Here is a 17,023-nt window from a genome sequence, read left to right on the forward strand (position 1 = left end):
TCACATGTCATGAAAAGGACCTCACACACAAGCCACAAACAAGGAATTTAGAGAAAGTGCTGGATATTTCATGTGACTGTGCACAGTCCTGCCTGCTGCCACACAGACACCACCGCTGTTACTGCAGTAACATTTCCACCTCGGTCTCCAAATGTTCCCTATGCTGAGCTGAGCCCATTCAAGGGCCTTTTAATGGACTTCTGCCTGCTGCCTGTCACTGAGGGTAACTGAGTCAGCGACTGCTCGACTCGAGCCGGCAATACCATCTTAGCCCAAGCAGTGATTCACATATGCCTCAGAAATAACCAACATCACCTTGCCAGTGGATTCACCCATTCACAACAAAGCACATTATTGAGAACATGACTCACTAATTTGTAGATTTATAAAGGATTCCTTTGTGGGTGTGAGGGAATGCTTTTTCTGAAGTACATGCTCATCCATTTAGATTAGTATTCATAGGATTATACACAATACATAGGTCAAGCCTAATTACACATATTCTAATGATATAAATACTAGATAGTAAAAAATCACTGCCTGCTTTTGTATGTGTACAAATATCATGGATAAGTGTGTTTTATTGGCAACCAATGGTTATCCACAGATAGTTGTTGTGAATAGTGATCAGTGGTTTCTGTAAAGGACGATCTATATCTATAACTATATCCGAATATTAAAGACAGGTCAAGGGGTGTGTGTGTGTGCGTGTGTGTGTGTGTGAGAGAGAGAGAGAGAGAGAGAGAGAGAGAGAGAGAGAGAGAGAGAATAAGAGTATTGTATCAGTAAACAAATGTGATGGTTATATGCTGAAGTGTGTGTGTGCATGTGTGCTGGTGTCACAAGTGTAGTTTTTTTATCAGATAATGATAAGATAAAATCTTATGGGAACAAAGTAAGACGGCATTGACAAAATTATTGGTTTTGGCTCGACTAGACTGACCAAAATTTTCAATGTAATCTGACTAAAAAGAATAGCAGTCTTCAGTGACTAAAAGTACAGTAAAATAGTTCCCGTTTTCTCTGACTAAGATCAGACTGAAATGTTCAGACTTTTCGTTGCCTAAAGCTTGACTAAAAAAAAAACTAACAGGAACATGTGGCACAGGGCTGAGACAAAAAAAGAGCACTAGTTGCCTCAGTATATTTTACATAACTTGGTGTGTTGCGCCAACACAGCCTCACAGAAACACATGAAAATGGACATGACCTCTGAATGACGCATTACGTGGTAACTACTTTTATTTTTGGTTTCACACTGGACACAAATGAAGCGTGTTAAATTGTCATGCTGGCAACAAGAAAACAATGCCAATGCAAAGTCTATTACGTATAGTGGCAGTTTTGTTGTTACGTTTAGAGAACAAAAAAGTTCTTGGATAAGTTTAGGAATAGATCACGGTTTTGGCTAAACAAAACTATGTACGGGAAGAAAGTAACGTAAACATAATGTACTTTGCGTGGTTACATTTAAGTTCCATTTCCACCAAATACTTTCAGTATGGTACCTTTGGAACCCTTAAGACATGGTACCTAGACCCTCGGTCCATTTAGCATTTACACTACAAACAGTACTCTAAAATGTGGACAGGTTTGTTGTCACTCACTGCTCCATCCAGCACTCGCTGTACTTCCTCACCACCGTTAAGAAAGAGGGAAGTCTGCACCTCATGTACTGTCCACAGAATGGGGGTGCATGCTGACATTTTTGCAGAACAAAATAGAACAGACTGCAGCTGAGTGTCCCTCTTGATGGGATATTTGAAAATAGCGGGTTTGTGCATTTAGTCCCTCTCAGGCAAGCTCAGGGGTTTGGTGTTGCTGGAGCCCACAGGAATGACGCTCTGCAACACTTTTTTTTGTTCTCTGAGTGAGGATTATAATATTTGCAGTTCACATAATCTGGTGGAAATTAATATGTATTTTTAAATGCTTGAAGATCCACTCATTACTGAAAGAGTGTGTCATCAAAGACAGACAATAAAAACTTATGGAATGGTCAAAGTTGTTGATATTATTGAAATGTAAGTTGTGCTGATGGATTCATGTCATCAACTCATGCATTGAGTAACATTACAAGTAAAAGTTCCACCTTAAAAGTTGCCAGTGAATTAAGTTCTTTTTCCTCAGTCTGCAGCTGCTGCGAGAGGCAGCAAAACATCCTTTCATTTTATAGTTATATTTTGCTGATATATGTAAGACTTAGCACAGTATGAACAGTGGTTACATAAGCTTAGAAACCAGCCACAACTCAGCCCTGAGCAGAGTGACCATCTGCTATTGACCAATCAACGGACTGCAGTGTTTCTATCTCCACCTTTTAGTACCAGATCTGTGTGCTAGGTACCCCAACAGAAGGGACGGAACAGTTCCATTGGCACCATCCAACTTTTCACAGTGAAAACAGAAAAAAAAAGTTCTGAACTGAACTGAACCCTACCATAGTGCTTGGTGGAAACGGGGCTGTAACTACTTTTATTTTTGGTTTCACACTGGACACAAACGGTTGGTTCACCCACCTTTCACAGACTTTCTCGCTCTTTATACTTAATTCCTGTGTCCACCACAACAAAAGACCCTCACTGACTTTTCACTGGCATTGTTTTCCACGTAAGGCATTGTTAAGATTTAGTGTCCATTCCACACATTTCTATGAAACTGGGCACATGTAGTTTTTATTCAATTTTTTTGAGTTTATAACAATCCCAGACCAGTCGTTTCAGCTGCCATGCTCCAGGTGCAGTTCATGGTGAAAAAAACTAGGTGTCCCTATTGAAACATCCCTGCCTCTGCTCAGTCACTGGTATAAAATGTAGTAATTTTATGAGGAGCTTATTTCTACTGCTACCTATAGAGTGAATTTCCAAACCTTTTATGACCAAGAACCTTTAACTTTATGGCACTGCGTACTCCGAGGCAGCAGTACTGGTCTCCATAACACAGCTAATGAAGTGGCTGACCTTTTCCAACCAAAGACGCCCACTCAGCAGCTTAAACACCAAACTATATCAGCAAACAGCGATCCCAATTATGTTAGATAATTACACAGAGTGCTTTTCCTTCCCAGCTAAAGGAAAGATGAAAACAATAGACGATGCCATCGTTGGAAAGGAAACAATATTCTTGAAAAATTGGGTATTCCCTAAATAAACACTCTCCAGAATCTGCCGAGTCAGACACAAACTAAAGCTAGATTTTTGCACCACAGTTAAGGACTGCAAGTGTTTTGGCATATACTGTATGAGTGTACTGAGTATTTGTTTGGGGAAAAAAAAGCAAGAAAGCAGCTTCAGTGAATCCCTTACAGAATTAATTCAAGTACTCTTTGAAGGAGATAAAAGAAAAAGAAACCTCCCAGAAAAGAATGAAATGGCCATCAAGATGATGTGTGATTCAGCCATTCAATTTTCTGCTTTGTTGAGCATGCCTCTTGGCAACAGTGTTACGGTAACTACCTATGACAATTTGGCAAGTATTTGCATTTTATGCCTTTTGACATTCATTTAAAATGTTACATAACTAAAGGTCACAGCTGTCAAGCTTCCTTCCACTTTCTGTTTAACACTCCAAATTTAAATAAACTGTATAATTAACTTGTTCAACACTGCGCATTTGGCCAAGAGGCCTGCTGAGCGACGCAGTCTTCACTTCCTTGTGAGGACATTGTGTGGCTATGATGAAATCTTCATCTGTTCAATGAGAATACTTGTCACTGTCATCGTGGTTGTGCTTGTTACATTAAACTTGGGAAAATTACATCAGGCTGTCACCGCTAGCAATTTTTTCATCATACATACATACATACATTTCATCATCTCATCCCTTTGAAGTAATGCATCACTCTGCAATTATCCATCCCGATCCACTGGAAGCATTTGCATGAATTGATGATTACAATAAATAAGCCTGGATAATTGACCTACTGTATGTGCACTGTTCATATTGGATTAGGTTTGCATGTCTAACATCCTAGCTGTACATCATCTGCATGCTTACAAACAACTATTCAGGAAATGTTCAGTGAGTGTTACCTCCTTACGTGAGTATTTTCTGTCGGTGTAAATGATGTGTGTACTGCAGGGGTGAGCTCCCCTGCGTGTGTGTGAGAGTGTAATTTGTATTTGCTTGTTTATAGATCTGTGTAGGCGCTTAATGTAAATGTACATACCTGCAGGACAGGCGCCTTCTGACATAATAAGTACTTCAGACTGCTGCTTGCAGGCATCCCTGCGCAGGAAACACTCGTTCTGGTAGTTTTGATTGTTGGAGCCGCACACCGGGGCATAGTCATTGTTGCACTGCAGAGAGGAGAACATGGGTAAGAAGATTAGAATAAAAAGCTGTGGAGGTCATATTGAAGTCATGTAAAAACCCACTGAGAGTGTGTCCTAAAATAAATCTGAATGTTCATTCAATATTCAGATTTCCAGGGTAGATGTCATTGTCTTGACAGAGTAAGTACTCACTTAAGACTGCTAGGTACTTAATCGTACGCTGTGTGTGAGCACAGCACAGCACAGCATTTCATTAATGCAACTTTAGAAAACAAATGTGTCTATTTCTATATTTTATCTATATTTGCATTTTGCCAGTTTCACTGTTGACCCTAGAGTACCCTTTCCAAATGGAAAAGAGAGATATTCTCAACTACAACAGTGTTTCCCACAGAATTAAACTCTATGTGTGGCGGTGACCAGGGTGGGGGGACTGGGAGGGGACGTGGCTGTTTCAGCAAACTTTCTGTTACTGCTGATATTGTTTATATGGTGGTAGGTGGCCTGAGAAAAATGTGTTTGAAACCCTGGACAAATATAATCCACAGATTTATAAAGAATACATGATACAGCATACACTGAAAAAGGGAAAGTCAAAATAAAATGCAACAACTTGAAAGGAACCATTTGTGTCAACATTCACAAAAGACCTTTAATGCCTTTCCTTATTTTCTACCATGTGTATAATGTTACAGTGTCAGATGTTTGTATTAAAGGTAGCCAAAGTTTGAAATAATGAGGTAAACTCATGGAAAACTAATCCCTGTTAGCAAAAACCTCAGATTTCAGAGACTGCTCTGTGCTCTGTTTCAAATCTTATTTCCTACTTTTGAGACAAGCTGACGTCAGCTTGTGACAGATTTCGTCTGCTCCAGGCACATTGCTGCCAAGCAGCAACCTCCAGGGCTGATAAATGAAGCCAACATAAAAGTGCCAAAAACTGCAGTTCTTTGAACGGCCACTCGAGGCTGTCTCCGGAAGCAAGTCAGTCCCTTTAGGCCCCCATGTTAAAATGGCCAACATTACTGCAGAAATAAACATGTTTACAGCCTGGTACAAAAAAGGCTTTTAGTCTTTACAGCTAATTTCCCCTTTCATGACAACTGTACAGGGGGTGAATTTTAATATAACTCACCCGTTTACATGTTGTCGCATCTTAAAGTTATGCATAATTAAGGGCTGGCCGCTCTGAGTGACAGGCTGTTTGCTGATAGTGTCCTCAACTTCTTAATCAGATCCACCCCTCACTCCTCCACAGTTCAGTTCTAGCCTCTCACCCAAATACGGTCACTTCTGGCTACAGAAAAATGAAGATGGCAACTGCCATAATACCAGACTCGTGGCTTCAAAACGGGAGTTCACAAACCAATGGGTGATGTCACGATAGCTACATCCATTATTTATACAAGCTGTCTACAAGTTTTTACATTACAAACACTCGCCCCTTTTACACTGCCAGATTTACCGCAAATGTTGGGCCGTTTTGCTGGCAAGCTGCGAGCATTTAGACACACAGAGCCGGATTGGCAAGTTGATCCGAGGTGCCCAATTTTCCGCCTCATACGGTAGTCATACTGGAGGAACCTTTTTAGTTTAAAAAGACCGAGGCGGCCTTCTGCATGGGAGGAGCTGTTGATGACGCTGCACGTGCGACCCACAGGCGGAGGATGAACAAGAAACAGCTGATAGCAGGAATTAACGAGCAGCTAGTAGCAAGAGGGAAACGCAAACCTGACAGACACTGTAAAGATGAGCAACTGGGGAGAAAAGTAATTGTGCGCCCCCCTTGCCCTCGCAAAGGAAGAGGCCATTAACCATCAGATGACGGGGATGGTGAGGAACGGGCCAACTTATGAGAGAATCGCAGAAGGACTGACCAGCCGCAGCTTCCCTCCCACATCACTGTTTACGTCACACGCTGAGCTACACGTTTTGTTAGCCTACTTGCTCACGCCCCCCATTGCCCCGAAACAGACACATTCTGTATAAACAAAAGTAGGTAGGCGCATCTTGCCGTACTCCCTGATTTTGTTTTTATACTTCCAATGCTGAAAGAAGACTGATTGGGCTTTCCTGCAAATTTGCACAATTCCTATCTAAAAAGGGCTAGTACTACATGTAGATACATGCTAACATTTAGTAAATGTGATCTTGGTTGCTGAAGTTAATCAGCAATCTTTAATTTCTCACAGATTTCAGACCATGTTCCTGCTGGAACATGTCCAGTTGTAAAGATTTTGTTTTGGAAACTTTTATGTGTGATTATTTTTCACGTTAAAATTCAATTACAGTAATTCCCCGACTGCAATGAATGAGCCGAGATACTGAGCTACAGAAGACCCAGAGACGTTGGACAATCAGAGCAGACTGGGCTTTTTTGGGGGGAGGGCTTAAAGAGACAGGCTCTAAAATTTAGCCTTTCAGACTGAAGGTGATACAGGTGGTCATGCACAGTTTGTCTAAGGGAAAGGGAAAGTGTTTTTTGGACATTGAAGCATACACACATGTTGTAATAGAAACCCAGAATACGAATATGAACCTGAAAATGAACAAAATAGGTCCGCTTAATGACCCCTATATGTAGATGATATGAGACTGCCTTTTAATTTCATAAAGCTTCCATTTCCTTTGTTTATTTGGAGAAATCTACCAATGAAGTTTGTCAAATACTGGGGTATGAATGTGTAGTAAAAAATTTTTTTTAAAAAAATAAGATGAAATGTTATGCAAAGTCCCTTATGACAGACACCATCAGAGGTCCTTTCAGTATAAAGTCAGTGGTTTAAAATTGTTTATGGTTCAAACTTCGAACTGAACAAGTTGTAATTCATACTGGGTCTACATTGGATATAAATAAAAATATTTTATTATTATGTGTGATTACATGTAGAGGGTTGATGTTTGTTTTTTGTCTGATGTTGTGCAAAATGTAAGCTGTGTAGTATATTTTGTCAGTGTGAAATATATTATATTTATTTATTATATTTTGAGCCCACTTTGATAGCACAGATGCAAAAGGTTTTTGGTTTAACTTGTAAAATAAAATAAGGATTACCAATCTGCAGGGAGTCACTGAACAAGAGAAGAAGCACTGTTTTGTGTACAACAGTGCTTCTTCTCTTGTTCAGTGACTACATACAGCAATTAAATTGTACAGAAAAGACCAGATTTGGGATACTTTAATCATATTGAAACAGACTGCAGAGTTGGCGGTTTGACAGATCTATAAATTAGTTTGGAGATTTACAGGGTGTACATGTGTTTATCACCGGCTATCCACATTCAGTTATAAAGAACGGTTGGCCGCTTGCCTCGTCAGCATTGTATTCAATTATGGAACTGACATAACACCACAATTACAATCACATCACAATTCTAAAGGCCGTAAAAACATATTTTCTTAATCAGCTTCTCACTGTGAGTGATGGGATCCCACAGTTTTGTTTTTCACTGCTTTAGTGGACAGGGCTCAGTTGGGAAAAGCTGCACCAATCAGATTTTAGCAACATATGAATCAGAATCTGATAACAAATCTGATCAAACCACACCCACACAGTCACGACGAAGCAGATTAACTGACTTTTCGAGTTTCACATTCTTGTTACACGTTGTTTTTAATGCGTCATATTCATGCTGCATATGTCTTCAAAAAAATGGCCAGCATCTACTGCTGCTCACCTCTGGTGTTGCTCCACTGGAGCAGCAGCAGGTTAAGTGACTTGCTCAAGGGCACTGAGCAAAATAGCTGCTGAGATACGGGAGAACATTACTCATTCATTTCCCCACATGGTTTGTTGGCTTCAGAGCAACTTTAGATTTTTCAGATGACTGATGGCACCGGAGCACCGAGTCTTAGTTTTCATTTTTTTGGGGCTGCAGAGGAGAGATATTAATTTGATTTGATATTGATTCCCCTTTGCTACACTGCAGGAATAACAAACGTGATTATTCAATTGAGAAATATTCCCTTCTATTCCCTGGGAAGAAGGAATGGCTATCAGACGGTCCAGAGAAATTGTCGCTCCGTGGTCACAGCCCATAACCTGATTAAATTTAAATGTGCTGAAAAATGGGCAATGTGTGAAAATGTGTTCCTGCTGGGTGTGACATCACAAGGACAAGGGGCTCGTTTGAGAGCTCCCACAGGACCGAGGCTAAGGAGCTCATGGCTCTTTGTCTCCACTTCTGTTCCCCTATAAGTCTCTAATGGATTGACCTGAAATTTGTTCTCTCTGGGCCATATCATCTGTCTGTGACCTCGCAGAACGCTACAGGCTCTCACAAAAGCACATCATTACAGGAAGGCATTAACAAAAGTGCGAGCCTGTGTATGTTTGTGTCGGCACATCACATACATTACCTGCAACACAGTAGATACAGGCAGAGTCTGCGTTCACACTAAGCATGCATGAAATTGTATCTACCTCATTCTATTTTGGTTCTCGACTCACACTAAGCCTCAAATCTGAACCGTTTGAAAACATCCACCAGAGTAAATACATTTGAAAATGCCTGCCTCAAATTTTAGAGTGGACGGGGGGAAAGGGAACTTTAAAAACAATGGCGTAATCCTGCTCTGCATAGTAGTAATTTATACCTTTAAATAGTGATTTAAGTAACATTTCAGTGCAGTAGCACAGAAGTTACTAGTCGCAGGGTTTTTTCAGGCAGCATTTAGAAGCTGCAGTTTTCATAAACTGCACTGAAAGGTAGCATGGGAATATTGAGGAGGACAAACTATAACACTGGCACTAAGGACAAAGGGAACACAGGCAGACATTTACTGTATCTGCATACAAGGAATGGACAACATTAAAAAGAAAACTTGTCAAAACAACAAATAACCCATTCTCCTCTGTGTTGGAGCTTCAGTCCAGTCATTCTTTAGATCCCTGCACAGCACCACTGTACTCATAAACATATGATTCTACCTTACCAGTTTAAACTATCCTATTGGGTGAAGACTCTACAGGTCAGCAAAACACACAGTCATTGCTTAAACTGGTCATAACAGCAAAGCCTCAGGTGTTGTTCAGAACTCTTGCATGAAAACACTGAAAATAAATAAATGTTCTAACGTTCTTTAGCACTGAATTTAATTATTTATTTAATTTTAACTTCATTGCCGCAACTGATACTTCACATAGGTGGGTTTGTTGAGATAGACTCCAGGCTTGGGCAATATCATAGAATTACAGTATACCAGGTTATTTAGAAATCCTGACAGTAATATTTTCAACGCTGTCAAAAATACAGATGCTCCTTTATCTATTAAACGGATAAGGAGATGCTGTGGTGATGTAGTGCACAGCATCTGTCACCAGAGGTCACTGTCTACTGGTGGAACAGGCAGCTGAGTTAAGAAAGATGGAACCTGGGTGTGGTGGGGATAATGTTACAGGACTAGTGAAATGCTGGCCAGAGAGCTGGGAAAAACAGTGGCAGAGCTGGCACAGTTTACTAAGTGAATTACGGATTTATTTCAACCATGCCAGAGTAGGTGATTGTTTAAACAGTGACTAACTTAGACGGTTTTAAGTTTATTTATTAGTCATGTTTAAATGAAGTGTGTTTTATGATGAGATAAAAAGGTAGTTAATCTAGTTTTAGATACAAAGACAAATACTGTCATATATACTGTAATCATCGATGATTGGTTAGGAAGGTATGAAGGCATGAAAAAGTAGACTCCACCCAGGTCTAGTGGCAGAGGTGTGGACTCGCATCACATGACTTGACCTCAAGTCGGACTCAAGTCACAAATTTGATGACTTTAGACTCTACTTGACTAAATCAAAAAAGCAGCTTAACTTGGACTTCAACATCATTGACTCATATCTTCACTTGGATTTGAGCCTTCTGACTCATATATTCCCCCAAACCCAAATATTCAAAGTATGTTATTTAAAATCTGTGCCACGAATAAATTAATTTCCCTTCATTTCCAGAATCAACTACTGTCTTTTTCATTTTCATTTAGACATAAAACATTACCCACACCCATACCCACTTCAAAGGGAGAATACTCTTAAAGAAAATTTATCAAAACTTTGCAAAGAGAACATTACAGTTATTTTCCCATTATGAGATTAAATAAATATAAGACAGAACAGAAACATACAAAATCTGTTCTGTTGTGGTGCTTGTTAATGTCAGCCCTGCTTTTTAATGATTAAGTTCTGTTTTCAGTAACTTTAATATCTGATTTCTCTGTTGTAAAATGGCATCACATTTGGTCAAAAGCACATTATGATTTGTTAAGGACTCAATACTCAAAGTTTAGGACTTGGACTTGGGTCTTGAGTTCAAAGACTGGAGACCTATTTGTCACTTGCAAACCAGTGACTGGGTCTCACCTCAGTGGACTCAACAGTGGACTTTCTCTGATAACCATTTGGTATTTATTTAACATTTTTTTAACAAATAAACTAAATTTGAATGATAACTTTAAACCATTGTCTTAAGCAATCCAAAGCTTGTATGTGAACTTAAAATCGTGTCATCTTCACCTTCCTCTTGGCAGTTTTCTCTTTAAATAAAAAGGTCAGATGAGAGTTGAACTGAAAATGTTCAATATATGGTTTAAGAAACAGTTGGAGCTTCCTAACAGGGATCGTATCATCATCACGCTCGATCAGGTCTGATGACAAAAAAATATGTAAATGACAACTAAACTGGGAGCAACAGTATAGTGTGTGTGATCACAGGGAGCAGGAGGGGACTGAACGGAGAGTTAACCAGCTGAGACTCAGCGCAGCACAGACTGTTTGTCCCACTCCTCACCAGCTGCTGGGGTTGACTTTCGCTGTTTGACCACCAAGCGAGGACAAAAAGAAGAGATCTAGCCATTTCCCTATCATTTAGGTGTTACAGTGTGGGCAGAGATCTTTAAGCAAAGGACTTGAAAACAGTAGTGTGATTGCACATTGTTTTCGCACATGACATCAAATTCAGTTGGCTTAGTGAGAATGTCATCTTAGACGCACACAAGGTCTGATGGCCGCGGGGAGAAGCGCAAAAATAACCACGCCATTGATTCGAAAGCCCAGGAGCATTATAACGATCAAGTGTGTGAACAGTGTTTTTAACCCGCTGAGGGGTAAGACAGCAGAATACACACAAAGAGAGTAAAAGGAGGAGGAGGAGTATAGAAGGGAGAGAGAAACTGCACACTGGCTCCTGATCAAAGGGATTGGGATGCAGGAAGGAAAGAGGCTGTAGAGAAGACGAGAGGCAAACATGATGAGTGAAATTGGGCTTAGGGGGGGAAAGAAGTCAGTGGAAAAGGATGAGAGTGAGACAGAAGGGGACTGAGGGGTAATGAAAGTAAAGAAAAATACAGAAGTGAGATGCAGACGGCGAGAGAGGGAGGGAAAGAGAAGAGAGATGGAACCCTGGCTCAACAAACTTGGCACGATAAAAAAGAACCACAGTGCCTGAAGAAACCAAGGCAAAAAAAAAAGGAACATCATAAAATAAAATAAAAAAAGAATGAGAAGAAGAAATGGGGACACAGACAGAGAGAGAGGGAGAGGAATAGAAAATCCCCTCAAAGGAGAGCGGGAGAGAATGAAAAAATGGCAACCCCACAAAGGCGCTTGGAATAGCTTACTGCAGGGCCCGCACATTTTTTTTTTTTTTGTACCATCCTCTATCCTTCCCCTCTGTCTCTCCCCCCTCCCCTTCCCCTCACTCTCACACTCTCTCCCATCTGGCTCGGGCTGTTCTTAACCTGGGGACTCTCACTTTATGCCAGGCATGATGCAACGGAAGGGAAAGCTGCCCGGCAGAACCCTGCGGGTGTCTTTTAAGAGTGCCTTCTTTTCTGTGAAAACTCCCCCACCTCATCTCTTGATCTTCCCCAGTATCTGGCTCTCACCCCTGCGGAAAGGAGAGGAGTGATGAGAGGATGGGTGATTTAAAAGCTCCGTCTCTCTAAGAGGAGGTAGAAGACGGAGGCTGCAGCTGTGTGCAAATTACAGTCACACCCAGAAATACTTATATGTGGGTATAAAGGAGGATCCTGTGTCTTATGGGCCTCTTAAAGCACGCTGCGTGTATCCTTTTTATATTTTAGTTGAGGCAGACCAGAAGTGAGTGACTTTGACAGGTACGGGGCGGAAATAGATTGCCAAACATAAAATAAGACGAGACATAAAACATTGCGCTACTTCATCTCGACTGAATCTTTCAACTGATCTTCAACCACTCTAGTTGAAGAAACTTTGACACCTATCTGCCAAGTTTCTTATTTATTCATGTGGGACTTCTCTTGACGTGACAGTGAGGAGGAGAGCAAGCCGAGGTTACGGATTTCAAACTTTCAAACTGACTCGCATTTCTTCACACAGCACTTCTGTACACAGCACATGACCATAATAGAGACAAAGGCGTTCTTGTTATAGCCTCTGTCAGGGCGCTGCAGCTTTGATCCTGGAATTCCTTGATAACTAGCAGCGTGTGATGTCGGCGGCCTGCTAATATAAGCTTTGTCAGCTGTTGCACTTTACTGTTAGTCGGCCCGGATGACTGTCAGCTCAACGTATGCGAAAAACAGACAAAAATCTGAGCTGTGTGTTTGACAGACAGGGCCATTTGGAGGGAGATTCAGGAGGAGGAAAAATGAAGTATGTTAATGAGAGAGGGTGAATGAGACAGAAGGTGAAAAAATTTGATCCTCAACAATTCTCTGCAGACAGGGGAGCAGGAGGGGGGGCATTCGCCGGGCCATATGGCACGGCCTTATGTGCCCGCTGGCTCGGGCTTTGCAAAAGTCGCAGACACTGCCCCACACCTCTGCTGTGACAAAACCTGGACAGTCGTGTGGCGTCTCGACCGAGAACACAGCGACAGCAGAGGTGTTGATGGTCCTGTGTGTGTGCTCGTGTTCTTCTGTGTGACTGGAAGGGCTTACTGACAGGAAATACAGAAGCGAATTCATCTGTGTCCATGCAAGGTGAACCTCAGTGCACCTGATCATACATTCTGTTCTCCAGAATTACATTTGCAGTGTCTCGTGTGCATTTAAGTTTGTTTCTAGTCTTTGATCCTCACATCCCTTCCCAACCATTCTGTTTTTTGTCACCAGAATTTCCACAAACCTCCTGCAGGGGCTGCTGTGGTTCTGCCTACACTCAACTGTCTTCATCCAAGTTCCAAAAGCTAAGCTTTGGGACTGCAGCCAGGACCTGTTGTCTCTCTACCTGCCTGGGATCGGTGCATCACACACATGCACAGGCACAAAGACACGTACACACAAGGCAACCGACGCATTCCGCCGTCTGAGCACTTTGTTCAAAAAAAGGCATCCGTGCCTTACCAGGTCACAACACACAACAACCTTGCAAAACAAGCAGAACCATCATCATTCATTCTGTGCCTGTATAGCAGCTCCCAACGCTGATTTCACAGAGCGTCCAACATAACTGCCGGCTGACAGGGGTGGAACAAAGACAGGTGGTGGGAGGAGGAGGAGGGGGAGGCAGAGGAGTAGGGGGAATGCAGAGCGAAAAAGCAGGTTTGAAGAGGAGGACGTGAGAAAAAGGAGGGAGGTGTAAGAGACAGAAGAAAGGAGATGGGGCAGAAGGGTGAGGGAGTAGAGGAGGTAAGAGGGATGTAAGGTGAAAAAGTGCAAGTGGTGGAGGATGATAGAACGACAGCAGCGTCAGGAACGAGGAGTACAATGTGGGGGAGTGGCGAGGGACATGCACAGCAGAAACCGCACGAGAGGAGACCATACGAGTGGGAGACAAAGGAGGGAAGTGATGCAAAGTGAAGGCGAGTGCACGCATCAGTGCGTGACAATGGAGCGGAGGGAAGGAGCATGCCAATTTGAGGGGTAGAGCTCTGCAAAATTCAGCAAGAGCAAACATGACAGGATATCAGCATCAATAAGCGAGAAAACAAATGACTCATCCGTCCGTCCAGAGGAGCTCCACTCTACCCAAACCCTGCAATCTCCACATATGCAAAAATGATCATAATTCCAAGCATCAATTAGTCAGATACTTGCAAATCCTCCAGATTGAAGTCACACAGAGGCATGTGTGGACTGCAGCGCAGCAGGGGGTATCATTCTGAAGTGAGATATTCATTGTACAAAACTACAAGTATTGGAGCTAAAGTTAAAGTTTGGGTGAGGAAAAAAGAAAGTATGTGTTTTGAGTTTGTCACATCCATTGAAATAAAATATTCCATTTCTAAAGTCACACAAAACACTCCACCACCTAACAAAAATGTGTTATTAAACACCCAGCTCAGTCTGAATGACTAAAAAACATTGTCAAGTACATAAAGTCAGGTTTCAAATCATGAAAAAATAAGCAGAATTCTCTGCTTTGAAAGGCTGGGGGCTTGTCCACTGAAGGCTAGTCTTGCTGGAACATTATGGAGGTGATATTGACATATCACAGCAGCCAGCTGAAGCGATCAATTCGGTGTCTGTGTGACAAAGTGACAAAGCAGCATTCCAAGTTTCTTAGTAACTCACAGAAACACTGAATGCAATGGTCCACCTTCCACGTTCTCTTCCCCTCTCTCTGTCGCTCTCTCCCTCTCAAACACATGCAGAGCACTGCTCAGTCTTTGTCCATCTCAGTCTTCAGCCTTGACAGTTGTGCTACTACAATTCATAAAGTTGGCAGTTTCTGGGTCAGGTGGCTGACTACGGCATATTTTTGTGGACTGGCCCTCAAAATGTCTTGTATGTGTGTATTACTTTACAAACCTGACAGCTAATAGCTAAAGACTAATAGCTAGCTAGCAAACTGTGGATTGTGTAATTAGGTGTTTTAACTTGTGATTAAATGAGCAAACCACTGGTGCTCTATAATGTGTTTCGATATTGTAGGGGAGGGGTTATGTTAAGATGGCTCCAGTGCGCTGTTGAAAATCCTGCACAAAAAAAGGGTGAAAAACAATTTTGCAGTCTAACTTCACAATTCAACAATATATAGTTTACAGTCTTTTCATATTTTTTCAGCAAGTATTTTCTAACATCTACACTGTCTTTAGAGATAAATCTCTGATTTAACTTTGCCCTGACCTTAAATAAAGGATGGAATATTACATATACTGTGAATAAAACTTTGTCACTTCAAATGATGCACTCATTTATATTTAAATAGTCATCCGAAATGATTAATTTAGCTTACATAAAACATTTAGATTCAAAGTAAAAATTGGAGCTATGGGTCAAGACACTAACAACCAAAGCTTGATAGCAATCTTTAAAGCGAAAAACATTTCAATTTGAGGCAGTCTGATGACCATGTTGAACTTTGCTCATTTTGGTGGGTCTTATAATTAATTGCCTTGAAATATTAAAGACAGTATACTTGTATTGATGAACAGTTAAACATCTTATTTGTGGAGTCATCACATTAAATTCACAGAGTTACATTTCTCTCTCTGGTGGCATTGTTAAAGCACACTGAAATAGCATGAGAAGAGAGACAGACAGACTGGGGTACTATCTTAAAGAAGGTGGACACATTTGTAAATTGAGTAATACTGCCGTAGGACTCCATCTGACAGAACAAAGATGAAACTTTAGTAGGTATTTGCAGCTACCTTTATAAGCTCCTCACGAGAGATCCAAAAGTGCTACCCTCTCTGCTGGGAGTCCCTGCAGACTGATGGTCCCTGCAGTGTGGCCTCGGTCTACCCCATGTGTCTGATGCCAGGTTACTGGTACTTTAAATACCATTAAAAGGAAGGCTTCCAGTGGGACAAGTTCACCAAGTGCCTAAATGCCTGAAGCAAAGTTTGTCAATGTAGAGAAGTAATATCCAAAGTCCTCTCAACATCCCTGGGCTCCTTTTGGTCAATGAACAGAGATTTCAGATGAGGTAACTTTGCCAAGTGTTTGTTGAAACAACTCTCATCCTGTATGACGCCCACAATACTGCAGATCTAGCTGTCATTTGATCCCAGGATCAATTTTACCCTCACTTGTAAATACAACCACAACAAACCTGACAACCTCCACAATACAAGCAGAAATCTCTTTTTTTTCTACCCTGGATCAATCACAAAGGTTGACCCTCACTGCATTGTGCGTTTATATATATATTTTTTTTAAAGAGTGTGGACACAGCTGGCCTGGTTCAGGGCCATACCGCTCTGTCCATTTGACATTGCCCCAAATGTCTGCCTCACATTTTGTGATTTCCTTATGGGAGGGGGTTTGATTTTCCCAAACCAGTCACTGGAGACCAAAGTATCTGCCTGATTCTAACATTATTTTAAGTCCACACTGATGCACAGCTATGCCAATATACTGGTTTGCTGGGATTGTAAGAGTGGAGCAGAGCGAAGTAAAAAGAAACTACAATTTCAGGCCATATTGGGAGGACATGTCGATTTAGAACAGCCTTGATAACAATGTCTATCTTGTCTTTATCAGTCCCGCTTTCATGGCACTGATTGTCTAATCATTAGTCCCCCTACAGCGCTCATTGGATCAATTGTTTTTTAACCGAGAAACCGCTGTTTCATGTCATGATGCCAGATGAACCAGCTAACTCAAGTCAGCCGCACAGTTAGCATGAATTGGGCCTTCATGAGTAGCTATGCTGCCTCCACTTTCTCTTCCTATAAGCACAGTTTGCCATGTGTATATCTGGTCAGTGGAAGGCCAGACAGCTGCCCCTTATGGAGAATCTGCATCTACAAAGCATTCCACCAACACAGCCAGGTGCTGCACTTTACTCTGCCTGAGCTCTATGCTAATTGCAAGGAAAGTCAGC

At 41.5% G+C, this 17,023-nt stretch overlaps 1 protein-coding gene across 2 annotated transcripts in view; it reads right to left on the reverse strand.

The window, feature by feature from the left end:
* Positions 1-17,023, reverse strand: part of tmeff2a (transmembrane protein with EGF-like and two follistatin-like domains 2a) — a 153,744-nt gene that overhangs the window by 87,521 nt on the left and 49,200 nt on the right. For both annotated transcript variants that reach the window (XM_033618211.2, XM_033618210.2), the window contains exon 3: positions 4,169-4,298. In XM_033618211.2, the coding sequence (XP_033474102.1) occupies positions 4,169-4,298 (130 nt within the window). The remainder of the gene's footprint in view (positions 1-4,168; positions 4,299-17,023) is intronic.

Source organism: Epinephelus lanceolatus, chromosome 14, assembly GCF_041903045.1.
Source record: "Epinephelus lanceolatus isolate andai-2023 chromosome 14, ASM4190304v1, whole genome shotgun sequence".
Lineage (NCBI taxonomy): Eukaryota > Metazoa > Chordata > Actinopteri > Perciformes > Serranidae > Epinephelus > Epinephelus lanceolatus.